At 38.9% G+C, this 22,240-nt stretch overlaps 1 protein-coding gene and 1 long non-coding RNA gene across 2 annotated transcripts in view; one reads left to right on the top strand and one right to left on the bottom strand.

Annotated features, from left to right (window-relative positions):
• mto1 (mitochondrial tRNA translation optimization 1) overlaps positions 1 to 9,272 on the bottom strand; it is a 29,310-nt gene extending 20,038 nt beyond the window's left edge. The window contains exons 1-4 of the mRNA XM_082152742.1: positions 9,110 to 9,272; positions 5,133 to 5,371; positions 4,850 to 5,049; positions 13 to 130 (exon numbers count right to left, since the gene is read on the bottom strand). Of these exons, the coding sequence (XP_082008868.1) occupies positions 13 to 130; positions 4,850 to 5,049; positions 5,133 to 5,319 (505 nt within the window). The 5' untranslated portion in view covers positions 5,320 to 5,371; positions 9,110 to 9,272. The remainder of the gene's footprint in view (positions 1 to 12; positions 131 to 4,849; positions 5,050 to 5,132; positions 5,372 to 9,109) is intronic.
• Positions 137 to 4,366, top strand: LOC309485885. The gene is made up of 2 exons (XR_014201304.1): positions 137 to 893; positions 3,348 to 4,366. It is a non-coding gene; the product is annotated as an uncharacterized lncRNA (long non-coding RNA).
• Positions 9,273 to 22,240: the final 12,968 nt, after the last annotated feature.

Below are 22,240 nucleotides of genomic sequence, written 5' to 3'. Positions count from 1 at the left end.
GATGTTTCTCACCCAAGCGTATTCCGTAAACTTTATGTCTCCCTGGTTTCTCTGGATCAGCCGTAGTGAATAGAAGGTCCTGCACAGAGCCCTCTAGGATGGTCACTCTCGGTGTAGATAAAAGCTCTGACTGAAAAACAGAAGGTCAAAATGGTGTTACTATGAAACCCATAGAAATCTATACCTAGATTTTCTTTGGTTGCTGTTCCTATAAGCCACTATCATGGCTGTACCCACCATTGAGGTCTTCCGGTCCTTAGTATTTTTAACCAAGATAACGATAACCAAGTTTCTCATGAGCTGCCTCAGCAGTCTACTAGTGCTTGCCAATGTCGAAAGGTTTAAGGTAACCAATCAAAGAAGGCAGGCTTCACTGTTCACAAAGGCTGCTGATTGCGAGATAAGATGCAAGTAGCTAAAATAAACATTTAATATTTTAATTATTTTTTAAGAAAATAAATGTTAAATGACTGACAGAAACAATCAGGAATAGAAACTAATAAAATTGTGTCTCATTTCTCAATTTTGAATTGAAATATACTATAATGTATTTACATGATTCATGTAAAGCTGCTTTGAAACCATCTATATTGTTAAAAGCGCTATATAAATGAAGGTGACTTGACTTGTTTTGATTTACGAACTAATCATTTTTACAACGTGACCACGGTTTAGTGAAACGAGGGAATTCATTATTATATTGTATGCATGCACAATTGAATTGAAACGAGGGAACGGTTTAGTAAAACGTACTGGCGTATTAGTAAGTCAAGGGAACTAATTGTTAATTCATGGCCACTATGTACTTTTTTCCCCCCCATATGTCATGTGCAGGGCTCCATAGTTTTCAACATATTAGGCATAATAATATTAATGAATGTGCCATGGTTTCCGTTGTCCGGTAATTGCCGGACATTGGCCGGAAAAAAAATGAAATGTCCGACAAAATTAAATCTCTCCGGTCAAATTGTCCGATTAAAATTACCTAATAATTCCGCCCCCCTAACACAATCTGAATTTGAGAATAAGCCTAAAATGTATAAAACAAAAATACACCGACCTTTGGCTATGTTATAAAGGAACAGGCTCTACCGTTTGAAAGTTATTAAACAACATCGCATGCTGCATTTCAAATAAAGCGCACGCCTAAAACGGCTGTAATAGGCCTATAGACCTAAACAACGAACGAATGAGTGAGACGTTTCAAATATGGCCAGGCCCAGGCAGACTAGCCGTAAAAGCTTTTTTCAGAGGCCAGACATTTAGAATCTGATTCACGATGGTGAATCAGGAACGCCTGAAGCCTCAGATGTCCAGACAGCTCCACCACCACCGGAGAAAAAGCAGAATCGGATCAAGACGAAGCAGCGAAGTCGCTTTGCGGAGAACAAGGTTACGCGGCTTATGCGCATTGCAAGTTGTGGAGAGACACTAGCCGCGTTTCCATTAGGCTACCCTTCAAATTGCGCAAATTGAAATTGCGAATTAAAAATACGCACAATGAAAACACGTTAATTTCGCAAAAACTCCCGTTTATCGCAAGAACGTTTTTATGCTCGCATGAGGTGGTTTTTCAGGCAATTCGAAAAAGGAATATTTCGCAAAGCTGCAATGGAAACAGTTTTTGCGCATTTGCAGTCACCTGACTTAGAAGACGCGGTTTGTTTGAGGTCCATGTATAGCTACGCAAATAATAATAATTGTATATTATTTTATTATATTATAACATTTAATAAGCTATATTTAGAAGACGCTTTTATGCAAAAAAGGAACAAAGCTGAGTGTGGAGCACGCACTGCATGGCACGGAGGCGCGGGCGTGACCACTTGCATTTTCCTATTAACAGTGGAAACAACTTAAAATACTCTATCATTTCTGGTCATACAGAAAATAATAATAGCCTACATTATTCTCAACTACTTTTATTTGTGTAAACTCACAATAACAAGAAAACGTTGTGCTTTTGTAAAATAAAACAAAACAATCAGACGCACTTTCATGATCTCCATAAACTGGAGCGTGAGAACTGAAACAAAATATAGTCTAAAGCTTGAAATGTCCACTTTAAAACGAACAAATTCCAATCGAAAGCTAATACCTTCTGATTATGTACCTAATCCGTATGAAAGGTGCATTTCTCTCTAAAAGCGCATCTGATTAACAGCGGAGATGGAGATGTGATTTTAGCCAACACTTAGAAAACAATAGTTTATTCATAATATTAATGGCTCTTCTCATTCAGAACTGCGGGAAAAACATAAATTCCAGGTTCTAATCTGGCCTTTGAAAACCAGTAAAATCGACATGTTTTCCATATTAATTTGTGAATATTTTAAATGTTTAATAAAGGGGCAAAAAGTCATAAACAAAAATCAGAAAATGCGTCGGTATTTACTTTTTTGCGCAGCAGTTTGTGTAGCAAGTTCAAATTAAAATTTTGGTGTTCAACTTTGCGTTTTAAAAATAGGCCTACAACAACCGTTCATTTTTCGTTTTTCAATTACGGGTTAAAAAAGGAAAAACGAATGGACAAAAGTAGCCTACATGGATCGTTTGGACAGAATACGAGACAGAGTTCTTTATTAAATTCATAAAAGAAACAATAATTAGCCTATAGGAATACTGGATTCTAAATCTCAAATAAATGCCACAATCAAAACCTCGGAGCAGAAATGAGGGCGAAACACCCAGAAACTCCTTATGTGTCGTTCAGTAGGCTACAAGGGTCTTTCCCTGCCATTAATGCTTGGATAACACGCCACGTCTCCTTCCATTAATCATAATAATAATGTCTAATGCGGTGGCTGTGATATTATATAAACCAACGTCTGTTGCCGTGATTTTTGAAATGACTTATCGTGAGAGAAAAAAGGACGTTTAGTCGCATATAACATCGGTTAATGGAAACGACGTCATTTCGCAATAGTTTTTTTTATCGATATTTAGATAATAGCGCAAAACATTTGCGCAAATCTGTAATGGAAATGCGGCTATTTACACCGCGAGATATTCAGATATTTTATGTTGGGAAGGGGGATTGGTTTGTTAAACTATGAATGTGAAACCATAGTAAAAACAATTGGCGTTGATTGACGCCAATCGGACGTTCATGTTTTTTTTTCGTCTATTTGAAAGTTAGGCTAATAAACATGTTGCATTCTATACGGCCTGATTATGTCATTTTTTTAAGTTACATAGCCTGCCTCCAGTTTTCCTCAACTTGACTAATTAAGAGGCAATATTTGACCGGCATATCATCAAAATGTCCGGAAAACGAAATCTCTGCCGGTCACTTTGACCGGCACCATTTTTTTCTAGCGGAAACTCTGGAATGTGCCTATATTGAGAATTAATTTAATAAACTTAGTGACCTAGCTTTCCTGGTAGCCTTCAGTAAATTCACTTGTCTAAGAAAATAATTATTAAAACGTATACAAATAAATATCAGTTGACTCGATGTTTGCTTTCTTCAGTCAAGTCAAGTCACCTTCATTTATATATCACTTTTTACAATACAGATTGTTTCAAAACAACTTTACAGTGATAATAGGAAATTGATGGAACAGAGATTGTTTTGGCTGTACAGCAGCTCTAGAAGAAAGTCATTGTCCAGTTTAAAGGACAAGTTCGGTATTTTACACTTAAAGCCCTGTTTTCAGATCGTTTCTGATGAAATAGAACGGTTAAGATTGAAATTTGGACACATGCTGCTGGCCCGAGAATTTCCGGTTTCTGTGGTAGTACCCCCCCACCTCCACAATGGCTGCATAGGTGCACTGGAACAATCCTTCCTAAAACGCATTAAACTTTCGTTTACAAAGACGTGAAACTCACCGAGTGGTCAGGGGTGTTCACTGATATGCTCACACAAAAATCGCTGCAAAAGATGCTTTCCAACAGGTGTTTTACCATTCGTTGTAAAACTGTGGACCTATTTTTCCAAACGCCTCACACCCGTACATTCTTCCGTTGAGAGCTTGAATAATAGACACTCCAGCCCGGTGGCGGAGTAATACCGTACCTCACAGCACATCCAATACAAGTCAATGGAGTTGGACAAAAACTACGATAAAACCTGTTGGAAAGCATCTTTTGCAGCGATTTTTGATGGAACATATCAGTGAACACCCCCTGACCACTCGGTGAGTTTCACGTCTTTGTAAACGAAAGTTTAATGCGTTTTAGGAAGGATTGTTCCAGTGCACCTATGCAACCATTGTGGAGGTGGGGGGGTGCTACCACAGAAACCGAAAATTCTCGGGCCAGCAGCATGTGTCCAAATTTCAATCTTAACCGTTCTATTTCATCAGAAACGATCTGAAAACAGGGCTTTAAGTGTAAAATACCGAACTTGTCCTTTAAGTAAGTTTTTGATTGATTTATTTCCGTTGTAGAAATCATTAGTCATTAACCGCTTACACAACACCATTTTCAACTGAAAACAGAAAACTTTGAATGCGTTCTGGTCATTCATTTACACGACAATGCCGTTTTGGTGGCCTGAGAACGCAAACTTTGAAATAGGGATCAAAGTGAAAGTTTTTTAAACCAATACCGTTGTCATCTCCGTGTAAACTTCAAAAACGCGAATCTGAGAAAACGGTGACGGCATGCACATGCATATTACATCTATGAAATGTATAGTTTTATGAGAATAAAGACTTCAATTAAATCTGTTTATCATAAAGCAATCATTTCTCTTTAGAAGACATGGATTAAACTGCTCGATTACTTTTACAATGTCTTCATAAACGTTTTGAAGCTTGAAAGTTTGGTTGCATGGAGTTTCAATAGATGGACAAAACTCAACTAATTAGTATTTTCTTTAGTAATGCTGACAGAATGGAACCTGTATAAAGTCTTTATAGCGTTGGCGGTCCAGCTGGGTTCTGGGGCCCCACACTGCAGGCCCCTTACTGCGGTTAAGAATAGAGAAATGAACCCCGGCCCAGTCTCCGGCCCGTCCCATGACACCATCCAGAGCGTCAATCTCCTTCACCAGATGACCTTTCCCGACACCTCCCAGCGATGGGTTACACGAGAGCGCCCCTACAAGACAAATGGAGAACTGTGTTTACAGGTTGTTCTGAATAATATCTAAATAAGGTGCTATAGTAAACCTTTCAACTCACCGATAGTTTGGATTTTCTGTGTGATGAGAAGCGTCTTTGCTCCAACTCTGCTGGCGGCCGCCACTGCTTCGGTTCCAGCATGACCGCCACCCACCACGATGACATCATAATGTTGAGTGTGAATATCAGAGGCCTGAATGGAGCAGGTGGAGAGAGTCTTTGGAAAGCGCAATCTTCTTACCAACATGTGCGATGATTGTCAAGGTGGTACACTGCCTCGGATGGTAAGGATTTTCGATCTGTGATCAAAAAGGGAGGTATTAAAAGCTGCCTTAGTAATCAATATGCTTTTACATCTGTCTACAAAAGCAGCATAGAACACTCTCCAGCTGAAATACTAAATGATTGGTTATTTTAAACAGCAAATCTAATAAATGTTGCATCTGAAAACCCAGCTGCATTATCCTGCAAAAAAAATGTTTATGGAAATTGCACCATTGCAATTTGTACAAATTAAACATGTTTTAATGTTTTTAAAAAGATGTTTTAACAAACATTTTACTACAAATACAACCAAAATACCATGGTTAATATAGTTAAACCATGCATAAACACAAATTAACCACGATTTAAAAACCATGGTATTTGTGGTATAACTGTGGTTATACAAATGGTAATCAATCCGGCAAAAAAGCATGGTTATAATAAAACTAAGGTTCGTTTTCATAGGGGATGTAACCAGCGTGAAGTTGGCCCCCCACCCAACGTAAAACATCAGCAAAATAGTCCCAATCGTTTGTGCCGGTAAACGTTTTGTTGGTGCTGCTTCCATGTTTTTTTTTTTATATTAGACTTTGAATTTTAGGCAATGATGTCACCAGCCACCCCACATGATCCAAATTCACCCAAAGTAGTCTCAATCGTTTGTGCTTCGTTTGTGCTGTAATTATTTTTTTTTGTGCTGCTTCAGTTTTTAAAATATTAGACAATACATTGAACTGAATGACATTGAACGGCGAGTTATCATAATTACTTAAATAAATAATTACAGAATCATAATTACTACATGTGATCGACATTCTGATATAGGCCTATGTAGAAATTACAGTTGTGTCAACCAATTAATGAATGTAATGCTCTCATCTGTCGCATAAGACGTTTGTGTGGAAAAAAACTGGCAAAATAACAACTGGCAAGTGCAAAATATTGTTGTGTCCTCTTTTATTTTATTATTTTCGATTCATCCTTAAAATGCTATTAATTTCACATAAATTCAGTATATAAATACATTTGTGTTGGATTTGCCGTACCAGTGTTGGTTTTTGAACAGCCCCTAGTAGAGTAACCTATGTAGGCACTTTGTATGCACTTAGGGGCAAGTAATGATGATTATTAACATTTAAATTTCTTTGAAAATTTGATTTTCTTGAATATTGACCTATTGCCTATTGACCTGCATAACGTTCTGGCTCCCGCTGGCTACAGGGGATATGCTCTGCATTTTGTAAAAAATAAAAGAAAACACCTTACACATTGTGTAAGGTCCCGTGGCAGGGGCATTCAACAGTGACGGATCCTCTGGCAGCTGGCCCTAGCGGTGACAGGTTAGGTGACGGGTCGAGCGGCAGCTCCCCTGAGAAGGGTATTCCTGCACAACCGGAGGCTGCAGTTTCAGGGCCCCAGTTCTAGGTCCCCAGTTTCAGGACCCTAGTTTTTTGTGACACCTACCGAACTGGATCACCAAAAACACTAATTTAAGATGGACGACATGGACACCAATCAGACTGTGAGTACCGATATTCAATTAAGTTTTATTTTATAACGTTTTAATTCGTGGCCATGATTTAATGAATCCTTGTTGAGTTTTAATGACTATAATAAGTAAATCTAGCCAGCACATTAATTAAACTTAAAAAGATGACAAAAGCATGTTGATGTGTGTAAGATTTACCTGTAGCTTACTGTATTAGTGTGAAACTTGCTTAATACTCATTGTTTTACAATATTAGTTAAGTATAAAATGAAGTGCAGTTCATCTGTGGTGTTCTTTTTCCAGAGGTATGCCGAACCATGTAATGTGTTTGTGTGTCCTGCTCCTGCACTTACAAAATGTACTGTATTTACTGCATGCTAGCGCTACTCGTGTATGGACCCATGTATAATGGCTTGCTGTTCAGTAGTGGTATAATAGTATATTTATATTAACGTTTTTCATAGGCCATCATATATGCCCTGGCTGTCCACGGAATGTCTCCTTGCAAGAGGCTGAGCAGGTCTTCCTTTCTGGTCCAGATTATCATTACAGGTCAGAGTAAATTATGAATTATTTTTGCACAATGCCCAGTGCACCCTTTTGTTACTGATATTTATAACACAACAGTGATTGTTCTCTGATAACTATTTCAGAGAAGTGGAAGAATTTAACTGAAAAATTGACAAACAATTGAGGAAAGAAGGGAGACCATTCAGTTGGTGGGTATTGCTCTTATATACTTACAAAATTGGAGATTGGAATTAGACATCAGTAACATGAATATTCTGTTTGGCTTTCTCTCTACAACTCCAACAGTGCATAAGTGTTAAATCAGAGATATATATATCAGTTGAACATGTTAAACAAATGTTTCTCTCTCTCTCTCTCTCTCTCTCTCTCTCTCTCTCTCTCTCTCTCTCTCTCTCTCTCTCTCTCTCTCTCTCTCTCTCTCTCTCTCTCTCTCTCTCTCTCTCTCTCTCTCTCTCTCTCTCTCTCTCTCTCTCTCTCTCTCTCTCTCTCTCTCTCTCTCTCTCTCTCTCTCTCTCTCTCTCACACAGAGTTGAAGCCTACAGCCATTCTGTCTGTGCAGCAATGGATGAAAAAGGAGGTCTTTTTGGTGCTGTTGTTATTGCAAAAATGACATATAAATATACATTCTTGAATCATTCTTGAGTCTTGTCTTGCCTCTCTACAACCTTTAAAATGTCTGGCTGTAATTTAGTGACTGCATATGCTGATTCCATCTTTATTTTACCTGGGGTGCGTTTCCCGAAAGCATCGCTGGCCAACTATGGTCGCAAGTTCATCGCAATGTCCATTGAACTCTATTGGCAACGAGGGAACTTGCGACCATAGTTGGCTAACGATGCTTTCGGGAAACGCACCCCTGATAATGAGCTAATTAGTTAAACTTAAGGAGGTTAATCAATATACAGTATAATAATTCAAGAAACTAAGACTCACTTTTTCAGTTGTTTAAAGATTGATACACATTTTTCAATTATATTTTGTGTTATTCATTTGTTTAAATTTTAAATTGTGACTCACGTTGTGTACACACTTTGTAATTAACCTCTGATGCATTTTGACTCAAAAATCACATTTATAAAAAATAAAAAAATACTCCTGAGATTAAATATCTTGATACTATGTACAAAGCTCTGGTACAAAGTAACTAAACCACCTGGGTCTTTGAACTGCGGTCCTGAAACTGCAGCCGCCATATCATCCAGTTCGGTAGGTGGCGATGTCACAAAAAAAACTAGGACTCCTAGAACTGGGGTCCTGAAACTGCAGCCTCCGGTTGTGCAAGATGACCTCAGAATGACCTATAAATATTATTTTAAAATCTAAAAAACCGAAGCAGCACAAACGAATTTTTACGGCACAAACGATTGAGACTTTTTTTGCCGACGTTTTGCGTTGGGTGGGGGGCCAACTTCACGCAAGTGGGGATGTTTTCTGGAAATACGCGCTGCAAGGTATAATAATAATAATAATAATAATAATATGTAAAGTAACCTACAATGGTATGTCCATTCGCCACCACATTCTACTCTGAGCTTACAGGAAAAAAGCTTTCCTGTTTATTACCCTAAAGCTGCTTTGAAACTCTATATCTATGTATAAAGGGCTAAATAAAGATGACTTGACTTAAATTACCGTGAATGCGTGCCTTGATTTAACTGCATGTTCGCTGATTTATGACTTAGACTTAATGCTCACTTCTGGAACTCTAACATGACAATAAACTTCTGACAACTGCACTGCAAGAACTACTCACCACTGCCCCTTCTTTTATCTTTCTTCTTCTTTTATTTTAATGGTGGGCTGATGTCATGATGAGCATTCTCACCACTGCTCCTGATGTAATTTCTCCTGTTTAAACAAGTTATTCTTTGTCGTTACAGTGAACAACATCCTCTCGGTGATCAAGATCAGAAAGCAGGCAGCCATGTCTCAAAATTTTTTACCTTAATAACTGTCATAGATACGCAAAATTACCGTAACAACAGACGTAGGCATTCGTTTTTTTTATTTTTTTTATTGCAATAATAATAGGGGTATACAGAGATATGCAAAACACTTGAGTCTATACAAATTCACAACTCTGCATCTTGCATCAGAAAATCAATCATACAACTAATACATCAATCCTTTTCAACAATTGAGATGTCTTAACAGCTTTACGATTGTTTTGTATTGAAGTCAGAGAATTATCGTAAAAAAACTTTAACTCAGTGGAAAATAGTCTACCATTTGGTACAATTAACATATATTTTGCTTTGTGTATATGATATTTCCCAAATAAAATATATATTTTTTGTTGTATTATCCATTTCCAATAAACCGGTATCACATAGGCATTCGTTTTACCTCTTTATTTTCTAATATTTAATGCACATATGTTATTGAAATACAATAAACATGAAAACAAATCTATTCTAGTGTTAATTATAACGTACATAAAGAAAACCAAATCCAACCTGCAAAAATAAATAACCAAATATGATAGGTCTATGTATTTTTTTTTTAAAGCCATCGGCCTACATTTATTGTATATTATCTTTATTATTCAACTTTTTCAATGTTTTTTTTTTTCAATAAATAAATGAATTTTTGTTTTGTTTTGTTTACCTACAGCAATAGGGCCCAGTGGGTTTGATCAATATTTGAAAGAAATAGGCTATATTGAATTGGATAGTATACTGAAATAGGCCCATATGCGATCAATCATTTTCACACAGTGAAATTGGCAGTGACATAAATTTTGTGTTTCGCAAAGTTTGTTGCTTCAGTTGTAGTTTGTTGATTCACATTACTAGATTATTGAGTGATCAGATGCATTTTAAATAATTGCAAAAAGCTTAATTGGCACAAAAAACAAAACAAAAAAAGTGTCAGATTCAGATTCATTCTTTATTGTCATATAGAGGAAATTTGTTTTCACAGACTGTACCAGGAGCAACTTTCAACACGCATTATGCACATACCACACATATTTTGGACACATGTCCACATAAGGTGGACATGTGTCCAAAAAAAAAAAAAAAAAAAACAAAAAAAAAAAAAAAAAAACAGTAAATAAATTACAAAAAAAAAAAAAAAAAAAAAACAGTAAATAAATTACGCATTCTGTGAATTCAAAGCTCTTATTGCTGAGAGTACAAAACTTTTCCCTAGCCATGATTTAGTGATTTTAAGGAGCTTGTTTCTATTAGTGAGAGAAAGCATAGTGAAGTAGCAGGTGGCACAATACAGGAGGATGGGTTCAATGATACTACGGTACAAGAGGAGAAGAAGGTGTGGTTTGACTGAGAAAGTCCTGAGTTTACGTATGACATATAGTTGGAAGCGCCTATGAATGTCTGTGATGTGATGGTCAAAACTCAATTTATTGTCCAAAACAATGCCAAGTTACCTGAAACATTCGACAATTTCTACTGACTGGCCATTGATGGAGTAAGGCCGTGAGCGGTGGAGAGTTTTTGGCCTGTGTCCAGGATAAGTTCCTTTGTTTAAGTAACGTTGAGGAGCACAATTGGGTGAAATGGGCAACAGATTGGTGATATGCTGTTGCTGATTCCGTGCCGGTGAGGAGGGCGAGTATGGCTTTGTCATCCGAGTATTTGAAGTACTTTGTGATATCGGAGGGGCTACAGCAGTCGTTAGTATATAATGTGTAGAGGAAGGGACTGAGGACGCAGCCTTGAGGAGCTCCCATGTTGACAGTATTGGTGGAGGATGTTGGCTACCCACCCTTACTGCCTGTGGTCTGTCACTGAGAAAATTATAGATCCAGCAGATGAAAAGAGGTGGCACGTGAAGATGGTGGAGTTAAGTTATCATGATGTGGCAGATAAGGGCAGATCCTTTGAACGCTGCTGATGACGCGCTGTGGAGTGACGCTCGAGTGATCAAGTATTCCAATGTATAAAAAAAAGCTTTCAACGATTCCTCCGTCCTACTTTTCTTTCCTTGCAGTCTTCCCTCGTATCCTAAAGGGAGTGGAGCTGAGACGCAAGGAAAGGAAGCGAGGAAAGGTAACGAGGATGCACAAATAAGAAATGACAAGCACCCCTTGCGTACTTTCCTCACATCCTAAGGGGGGTGGAGCTGAGATACAAGCAAAAGAAGCGAGGAAATTAAACAGATGCACAAATAAGAAATGAGAAGCACCCTCTGTGTTCTTGTTAGCAATGGTTGCCTCCAAAGAAGGATGTAAAGCCATCATAATGGCCTCACATGCAAGAAAATTGCTGCAAAGAATATTGCACCTGAAAGAACCATTTACCAGATCACCAAAAAAAAAAAAAAATCATTTAACAAAGATACATCATTGTTATAATTATCATACACAAACTGTACATTAAGTTCTGAAGTCTGTTTGGAAGCTACTAGTAAAATTTTACAAAAGTTTACTACATTGTGAAGTTAGGATGAGATCCTGAAGTCAGGGAGTGAATAATGGGTGGGTCTGATAAGCGTGTCATCTAATCTCTAATCAGTTAGTAAAATGCCTTTTACTATTTTGGACAAGTCAATGCAGGTGAAGTGTGATTCCTCCTCCAAAACAAAGAAAACAGCTAAGGTGCATCCCAATTCGCGTATGAAACTTCACTTGGCCCTCAGCCAAAACGATTTGCCAGGGAACAAATTATAGATTCATGAGACCAAAGATCGCCCGTTAGATACACACTAAACAAATTACATATCACGTTTAAACACTACAGAGACATCAGAGCCAGTGGCAAACGTCAGAAGGACTAGCCGAGGTAATGCTGTTCTCGGCGGAGTACATGAGCGCTGAGTGATCAACTGGATCTCATAACTCCGGAAACGTCAGATAAAAATTTCAAATAGGCGCTCTCTTTATAAATAAACCACAGATCATGTGACTCTGGCAGTTTGATACACACTCCGGATCATTGATTTGGAACAAAAGATTCGTAAAGGTTTCGAAAGCTTCATGAAGCAGTGGCTGCGCCCGAAAACTGATAAATGCTGCCTTCGGACGCATTCCAAGGTCGGAAGGCATCAAGGCACGTCCAAATGCAATGTTAGTTTCACTTCCTGTCTCCTGAGATACCTTCATCTGATCGATTTTTGAAGGCAGCATAGATGTATCTTTTGCTGCCTTTGATATCCCACAATCCTGTGCTTTCCATTCTGTGACAGTTGAGCTAGAAAAATAAAGATGGCGTAAAGTTTTACAGTCCATGGTCGGTATGCAGGAAAGGAGAACAGAGGCCTTTTTTTTTTAATGGATGTCATGGAGAAGAGACTTCACTACACAAAAAAAAAAAAAAAAGATTTTGTGAAAAAATAGCTTATTATTTAATTAATCGACTGCCTATCCACTAATTTCAACATATTTTACGCTAAACAATACTTCTGTTGATAACGATATGTAACGTTAGATTTTACTGTCATAAAAAAGGTTATTGTTAAAGTGTGCACTTTATTACAGTTCATCTGAGTTGTTTTACGGATATAAAGTTTGTTTATTGAGCAGGGGCCTGTTTCAGAAAGGAGGTTAAGTGAAAACTCTGAGTATGTTAACCCTGAAATGAGGGAAACTCTGGGTTTTCCGTTTCAGAATGGGAGGCATGTCAAACCCGAGAAAGCAGAGTAAGACCGGGACCGGGGAAGGCGGATTAATATGAGAATGAAACATGGGCTTTAATTTAGAGACATAAAAGACGGGATGAATTCTCCTGTACGCAGGAGGGAGTTTGAGTCGGACTGTCACCGGACTAAGGACTTTGGTGACAGTGAATGGGCCGATGAATTTGGGAGCTAGCTTGTTACATACGGAGCGAAGAGTAATATTCTTGGATCAAAGCCACACTTTTTGACCTGCGACATAAACGGGAGGCTTCGACCGGTGGCGATCGGCCTGAGGATCTCACAGGCTCTGCTCCACGTGTAGCGGCACCTCTGGATGAAGGCGTGGGCGGAGGGGACCGCGACTTCGGATTCCAGACTTGGAAAAATTGGTGGCTGGTAACCTAAGGTACACTCAAACGGAGAGAGACCCGTGGATGACATTGGTAACGAGTTATGTGCATACTCAACCATTGAGAGTTGCTGACTCCAGGAAGAAGGATTCTTGGATACTAAACATCGCAACACTCTCTCCAAGTCTTGGTTGGCCCTCTCGGTTTGGCCATTGCTCTGGGGGTGAAACCCCGAAGACAGGCTGACACTCGCTCCCAGCAATCTACAAAACTCCCGCCAAATTGACACAAATTGGGGCCCCCTGTCAGAAACCACATCCATTGGGAGGCCACGTAAGCGAAAGACGCGATCTACGACAGCCACCGCTGTCTCCTTGGCAGAAGGTAATTTAGGCAAGGGAATAAAATGAGCCGCCTTCGAGAACCGGTCCACTACGGTCAAAACGACCGTCTTGCCTTGGGAGGGCGGTAACAAAATCGAGCGCTATGTGGGACCAGGGTCTCAAAGGGACAGAGAGCGGTTGGAGTAACCCATCTGGGGGTCGATTGGAAGTCTTACCAGTAGCACAAACCGAGGCCAAAACAAAACTCAGAATGTCACGAGCCATTAACGGCCACCAGAATCGTTGCTTAATCAAAAAAACTGGTACGGTTTACTCCTGGATGACACGCTACGTTGGAACAATGACCCCACCGAGTAACGTCGGACCGTAGTTCCTCCGGCACAAACAACCGACTCGGTGGGCAACCGGGCGGAGGTGTTACCCCTTCTAAGGCCGTGCTGACCTTCAACTCGATCTCCCATGTGAATGTGGAGACAATGAGTCTCAGGTAAAATGCACTCGGGAGTGGACGGGCGTTCGGAATGGTCAAAAAGACAAAGTATTGGGCTTGATGTTTTTAGAACCCGGATGGTACGAAAGAGAAAAATCTAAATGACCGAGAAAAAATGCCCACCGAGCCTACCTGGAGTTGAGTCGTTTAGCGGATCTGATATATTCCAGGTTCTTGTGATCGGTCCAAACGATTAAAGGTATCCCTGACCCTTCTAACCAATGACACCACTCCTCCAACATGAACTTAATCGTCAACAACTCTCGGTTACCAATGTCATAGTTACGTTCGGCAGACGATAAGCGATGGGAGAAAAATTGGCAAACCCCAGAAACCTCTCTAGGGCCAACTAGCAACCTCTGGAGCACTCGTCTGATGTGCTGAACATGTTCCTGGAGAGAAAAGGAAAATATCTGTCATCCAGGTAGACATACTGTATATGAACTGATCTACCATATCTCTCAGCACGTCATTGACAAGTGCCTGGAAAACCGCAGGGGAGTTAGACAGACCGAAAGGCATGACCAAATATTCAAAATGGCCCCTGGGGGTGTCAAAAGCGGTTTTCCACTTTTCCCCCTCCCTTATGCGAACCAAATGATAAGCATTGCGTAAGTCCAGTTTTGTGAAGATGGATGCTCCCTGCAACCGCTCAAAGGCTGAAGACATCAATGGCAAAGGATAAGTATTCTTTACCGTGATATTGTTCAGCCCTCGGTAATCAATACACGGTCGCAGAGAACCATCCTTCTTCCCCACAAAAAAGAACCCAGTCCCCGCTGGAGCAGAGGAAGAACGGATGAACCCGGCTGCTAGAGAATCAGAAATGTATTTCTCCATGGCCTCCCTTTCTGGAGCAGAAAGTGAGTATAACTTGCCCTTAGGCAGAGACGTACCTGGTAGTAGATCTATAGCACAGGCATAGGGACGATGCGGAGGAAGAGAAGCAGCACGGGACTTACTGAACACTTCCTTCAGGTCGAGGTACTTTTCAGGCACGTTTGACAAATTCACAGACTCATCCTGTAACACAGAACCAACCACAGACGAACATGCAGACACAAGACAGGAGGCATAGCACTGATTGCTCCAGGCCGAAACTGAACTGTGGCCCCAGTCAGCCCTGGGATTGTGCTGCACCAGGAGACCTATCGATAACTTTTATGATGGATGGGTGCATTTTTTTGGGCTTCAAAATCCCCCCAAAAAGATTGATAATCTTTCTTATTTGACATGCAATAACTCATACACGTGTGCTGCATCTGGATCATATGTTGTGGTGATAGCATAAAGTAATCAAAAGTTACAGCATTTGGAACCAAGGTAGCCTTTTTGTTTAGCCCTTGCCTAGCCCCCTAATGGACATTTTTTAAATTGTTCCTCAATGAGGAATATCTTGTGATCAACGCAATGGATTATGATTGGATTTGAGGCTCATTTTAATTGTAAGAATCTGCTGTAAATAATGCTGTGCCATTTTCTACGATCATTTTCATGAGCTGTATGATGTTTTTGACACATTGCAGTATAGTACAAAATTATTTAATAAATTATGTTTTTTTCTTCTATTTATCAGCATATAACTCAGCACTACTTAGGAGTTAATCAAATTGGCTACATTCATTGTAAAGTTCTCTATTCAAATGACACCTATTTTGAGTTGATCAAGGCAGTAGTTTTGAAAAATGTGGTTATTAATTTTTTCGTAGCTAGGTGGGAGTTTATTGAAATGGTCACATGCATTAAAAGCTGAGTTTCTAAGCTTTAACATGATACCCATTTTGTGTTATTCCACTTGAAAAAAAAAGCATGGACGGTTCCGGGAACATTGGATAACACATTGCATCCCAGAAAGATGAGACATGTTTTTAGCCAAGTATGTTACATCACTCCATGAGGAATATCTTGTAATCATCACAATGGATTATGTTGATTATGTCGTGTGAATCTGCTTTAAATAATGATGTTCAATTTTCCACAATTTATGCATGCTTCATGGAGTTATGAGCAAAAATGTGACATCAATGCGCTCCATCTATATACAAGGCTCTATGTTCGCCTGTGTGGGTTTGTGTGTTACAACTTAATGAGGAATATCTTTAGATATGATTGATGGATCATTTTGAGTTTAAACTCATTTTACTCAAGAGTATATGCTGTAAATAATGATGTTCCATTTTTCACGATCAATGTATGTTTCATGAAGTTATGCGCGAAAACGTGACAAATTCCGTTATTTAAAAACTTGCTCAAGTTTAGTTAAAAGCCCAAAACAATTATACTTGTATTATACTCCGTGAGTGACATTGCAGTACATAGTACAAAAAAGTATTTCATAAATTATGAAAATATCAGCAAATAACTCAGCACTACTTAAGAGTTAATCAAATTGGTTACATTCATTGTAAATTGCAAGAATGCAAACAACAAACAACAGAATGCAAACAAAGTGCAGAAAATGTAACGATTAGTAAAACTAGCAGAAAAAAAAAATCTGAAAATGAGGTTTAAATTAAAAGAGTTTACCTTGAATTTGAAGCAGCGTTGAATCCTCAATTTGTGCGCTTCTGTGCTGTGTAGGGGAGGGGAAATTGTGGTCCAGTACGCATGCGTAACAGCACGTTTTGGACATTTTTAGTAATTATAATTAAATGACATTAGTTATGGGAACTATATATTCTAATATTTCAGCAACAATATAAAATTTTGGTTAAAACGGGTAAACAATTTTTTATAGTAAGGAATACTATTTGATTTTACAGGGAAACTGGGAACAACGGAAAAAGGAAACTGGTGATTGCAAACTAAAATTCCAGGAAAGTGAAACTAACTGAACATAATTGTGACAGAACGCCACCATCCTGGAAGCCGCGGTCTCACGCCGTAAAATGGCTGAGGAGGTGGTTGTCAGGCTGGTGGAGGAGGAAGTCAAGATTGTCTGACCCAGGCGGAGCCGGTGGTCCAAGAGAGCCCGGTGGAACCGAGGGAGGAAGAACCAAAGGCGGAGGAGTCAGGGCGACGGGTTGAAGTGGAATGACGGGATCTGAGACGGGAGAGAGAGGCAGAGTAGGATCGACAGAGGCAGAGGCGGAGTAGGATTGACGACAACACAGTATGAAACAGTTTTTTTTTGCTTGGCAAGGACTAGCCGCAATGAAGGCACAGACTATTCAGAGCTGGATAGGACCAACCATGCCTAACATACACTCATCCTGGTATGGACTGGTGGTGAAAAGAGTTTGGGCAGGGTGGGATGTGATACCTCTGATTCCCAGTCAATAAGCCTCTCATCTGTGTCCAGCTCCACCAACACTCCCCCTGGCACAGATGTTGCCAGCTCACACACCTGGTCAGACTCACTGTGGGGCTTCGGCTCTGGGACAATGATCAGCGCTGTCCTTATCACAGGCACATCCATCGTGGCAGGCGTTAACTCCCCATCTACGGTGGACTCTGGCTTCTTATCCATCCATGCATGGGGGTGATGGCTGGCTGGGCTCTGGGTCTAGGTCGGCAGGGTTTATGGGCGAAGACATCAGTGATGGGTAGAAGTGTTCTAAGCATCGCAGAATAGCTTCTTTCCATGTGAGGTTATCCAATATTGGCAGCTCCAGTAATAATTTGCTCCCATCCAGTAAATCGGTGTTAAATGGTCCAGAAAGGAGTGCTGTGCCAACACACAAAACCAGGCTGAACAATTCAAAAAAGGAAGTCCTTCTCAAACAAAGTAAGTCCTTCTCAGGCAAGAGCAATGAACGGTGCTCCCTTTTCCATTGTTATTTTTACGGTCGGTTCTTCTGTCACTGTTGGCGGCAAGAAGACACACAACGATGAGGAATCAGATGCAAACCGTCTTTAATACTATCCACATGGAATTAAACACAAGGCATGTAAGAAAGCACAACCATAGTATAGACAAGACCATACAAAACTCAAATGAAACACAAGGACTTAAATACACAGATCAAATGAGGTAATTAATGATGGACAGCTGAACAGAATGATGAAATCAAATGAATAGCTAAGGTGACAAACTAAGGTGGGAAAACAGCAAACAAAGTCCAAACATATTAGAACCGTGACAACAGTTTCCATCACCCTGTTTTTATGCACATTTTGAAGTATCTCATCAGAAAAGATTGATGGAAACGGCAAATTTAGAAGAAAAAAAGTTTTTACGTTTGTTTCAGGTGGTTTTTGACTTCTGCGAAAAAGTGTTTATGCGAATAATGGGAGATGGAAACGCATTTGCAGAATAAATTCTGACGTAGCAACATTAAACCTACATGACTAATCGGCTGTTTCCACTGATGGGGTTTTATTTATTGTTGGTTACTAGGTTACCAATACCACCATATCCGCTCGAACAACTTAACCCTCCTGTTACCCTCAAATCTACCAACATTTCTTACTCACTGGGGTCAATTTGACCCCAGCAATTTAAACCCCCAGAATATGATTTTTTACCCCCAAAAAACTTTATGTTTCTTTGTTGACTACTTAAATAGCCCTTTAAATAAAACAAGAACAATGATTGGACAAAATGATTGGAAGCACTTCTTCATTCCTTTTATAGCAATCATGTGCTGATGATATGATGTTAGCTGGTCATTTGGTGCAAGGGACAAAAACAGTGAAATTTGGGGTTTTGTGATAAAGCTTTTTGCAAATATGTAAAATGCCTCTGATCACTCTGCACAATAATCTAGAAAAATGTGAATCAACATAACAACTGAAGCAGCAACATTTTCAAATTTGGCCACAGCTGTACACTGTCATTCAAGTGAAAAGCGGGACCATACTAAGGTACCATTTTTGGAAGGTAATTGAACTGCTAGACAAAATTAGGGTAAACACTAAGAGTCTCATGCTCATCTGAGGAGGATGCCTCATAATCAGGGCCCGACTCGACATTATCGTCTATCTCAGACACATTCCCCTCTAAGAACCTATATGAGGATATATGCGCATATATGAAACCTATATACAGCATATATGCACAAATTGCACATATATGATAATATATTATTTTACAGAAATATACAGATAATTGTATTATCTGTATTATTATACAGAATTTTACAGTTTTTGTCATTATACAGTGAATGCCTGTTATTTTACAGATATTTGCTGTAATTTAAAGGTCCACTATTAAATTTACAGGTAATTGCTTGTATTTTGGTTGTACATCAATTGTACGTTTTTTAAAAGGAACTTGTCTGTATTTTTACAAAGTAATATTTTACAGAATTTTTCTGTGAAATTAGAAAACAAAGAAAAGAAGGTATAACTGCAGAAATCTGCATCTATTCAATATGTTGTCCTTACAGATTATTAAGCATGTGGGGGTTAAAGTGAGTTTTTTTTAAGGTTAAATAATAGTATTTGTACATACAGTACTAGCCTACCCTACATAGGCTACAGTAGGCCTGTATTGAATTATTTTTTTATTGCATAGGCTATAGTTGCAAATAGATGCTCATTTTGATCATTATTTCATTGTCTTATTCTCCCATAATTTCATGTATATTTTATTAATATTTTTCCAAATCTCCGTTGCTGCACATTCAGGGCTTTTGTGTGTGTGTGTGTGTGTGTGTGTGTGTGTGTGTGTGTGTGTGTGTGTGTGTGTGTGTGTGTGTGTGTGTGTGTGTGTGTGTGTGTGTGTGTGTGTGTGTGTGTGTGTGTGTGTGTGTGTGTGTGTGTGTGCGCGCGCGCGCGATGACGCAGATTCAAATTCGCCGCCATTACTTTGGATCTGTATCAAGGGCAAGCAGGAGCTTTGAATTCAGTCTACTCTCGTGAAGTGGATTGTGAGATTAACTACCCAGGGGGCAAAGGGGGCCCAACTATGACTTTGAGTCATAGTTGGGTTAACTTCTATAGCAGTGAATGAAAGACTACATTAAATATATTTTTTGTGTGTTCCAATTTGCTCAAATAGCAAAAGAAAAACGCCACAACAGCGTTTTCACAACTTTCAAAAAGAGTAAAAAAAAATAGATAATGGCAGTCGGAAGAGAGAAAGTTGTCAACTTTGTCACAGCCGCGCTATTAGAAACACCCTCACAGCAGCGTTAACTAGTTTTTGTGTAATATAATACAAATATAGTGTTATATGCGTAATTATCTTTTATTATGACAGTATGTGGCAACATGTATGTTAAAAGCGCATCTTCTGCACTAAACAATGATATTGCAATATGCTAGACTCTTACATGTATCTAACGCCACACTTACACTACAGAAGACTGTAAAAAAAAGTACAAATTACTTGTATTTTAATTAAATACTTTTTTCACAGCAGTATTTTGTATTTTATTTAAATACATTTGATGAGTAAGTATTTGTTATTTGTAATTAAATACTTTTTGATGTATTTGTGCCCATCTCTGGTTAAAGGTTTAAAAGAGGGCAAAGAGGGCAATTCCATGCTACATAGGATGCCGTTGCCAGGGGTTGGCAACCAAATGTAGTAGGATACAGCATGCTGAAACACTAGAGAGCAGTGACTCCGAAAACAGCTAAACAAATTGTATAAACATTATTACAGAAATTAGTTATCACCCTGAATTGTAATCTGTTTGTCTGTTTCATTAATGTTTTTTGGTTTTGTTTTTTTGGTACAAATTGCAACTTAATGTAACAGTTTTAATCAGTAAATACTTTTAAACCTACTCCACACATGACTCCTGTGTGTTTTAGTCTTTCAACATTTAGTTGTCAGTACCTTTGTCTCACACTCCAAACACCTGGATTGAACAGTTACCAGCCTAACCAAAATCCTCAAATCCTTTTTTTTTTTATAGAATAAATAAAGCTATCCCACTTATGAAAGAATATTAGAAATACTAGACATTGCAATACAAATAATAGATATTGCATAAATATGCAAACGATATACTGTACATGGGCAATTCCACGCAAAACTGTCACATCCATAACGCCAACACAATGCCATGGTATTTAGTTGGCGTTATGGATGTGACAGTTTTGCGTGGAATTGCCCACATACAGAAACAGAGCAGTATACAATTAACACTAGTTAATGGTAAACTTCTTTCTTGGATCTTGTTTGAATTGACAGGCTATTATAGTCTTGAAATTGAATTCCCTCTAAATGTGTTATGGGCCATGAGGACTGTCTGGTTAGTGAAAATGATCAAAATATGATTTCATCTAGTAAAAGTTAACTTCACATGGTAATTTGTTTATTGTAACAACAACAAAGGGAAAAGAATGCTATCGATTACAAATGGAATGTTCACATTTGTTTTGCCTACCTATGAATTAAGAGGCATTGTTAACTCTTACATTCTAATTACATGTACAATCAAGGCATCAGATGAAAGCTTATCTTCCACTCTTTTGAAAGGTGTGCTCAGTTTGTTTCTAGCATAAAGTATCAGGGAGATATGGCTCAGGATTCATGAATATAATTAAACCTTTTTAGCATGTTTGGGTGATTCCGGGGAGTTAAAGCAGAATTTGAGGTAGCATTGTTTTGAACCTAATTACAAGTTTCCAGCAGCTTGTTGACCGGGTTGTCCTCCCAGTTTGTGAGCCTCAGACATCATAGATTTCATTTTTAATATGACAACCTTTTACAGCAGCCCATGTCTGATTTCCTAAAAAACAGGTGTTTTGCCCCCTGGGTATAACAGTGGTTCAAAGCAATCGTGTTCGTCGAGAGCAGCCGTGAGCAGGTCGGAGCCCTGTTGTCAGTCAGTCCGTTTGGATCACTGATCTATATAATGTCATTCTATATAGATCAGTGGTTTGGATTCTTCGGAAATAACGCCCTTTTCAGTGAGCCTGGTTCGTCACAGCGGACATCATGCCAACCAATCACCGGCTGAGGTAAGAGTCTACATGTGAACGATATTTTATATTACATTTGTGTTAAGTTTACGTTACAGTTTTCAAGCTAACGTTAGCATTTTAAATGATGTTCAGTTAACTGGCGAGAGCTGGAGGCAAAACACTGAAAATGTAGCATGCATCTTTACATTTTCCATCTGTTTTAAGAAAGATCAGCTGAACCCACACCTCAAAAGACCTAAAACAAGCTTTCGTAGACTTGTTATACATATCAAAGTCCGTTTAATTGTGTATAAAAT

The sequence above is a fragment of the Leuciscus leuciscus genome (genome assembly GCF_965113295.1).
Source record: "Leuciscus leuciscus genome assembly, chromosome: 21".
NCBI classification, from domain to species: domain Eukaryota; kingdom Metazoa; phylum Chordata; class Actinopteri; order Cypriniformes; family Leuciscidae; genus Leuciscus; species Leuciscus leuciscus.
The sequence above is the reverse complement of the archived record's forward strand: the minus strand, read 5'-3'. Positions and strand labels throughout refer to the sequence as shown.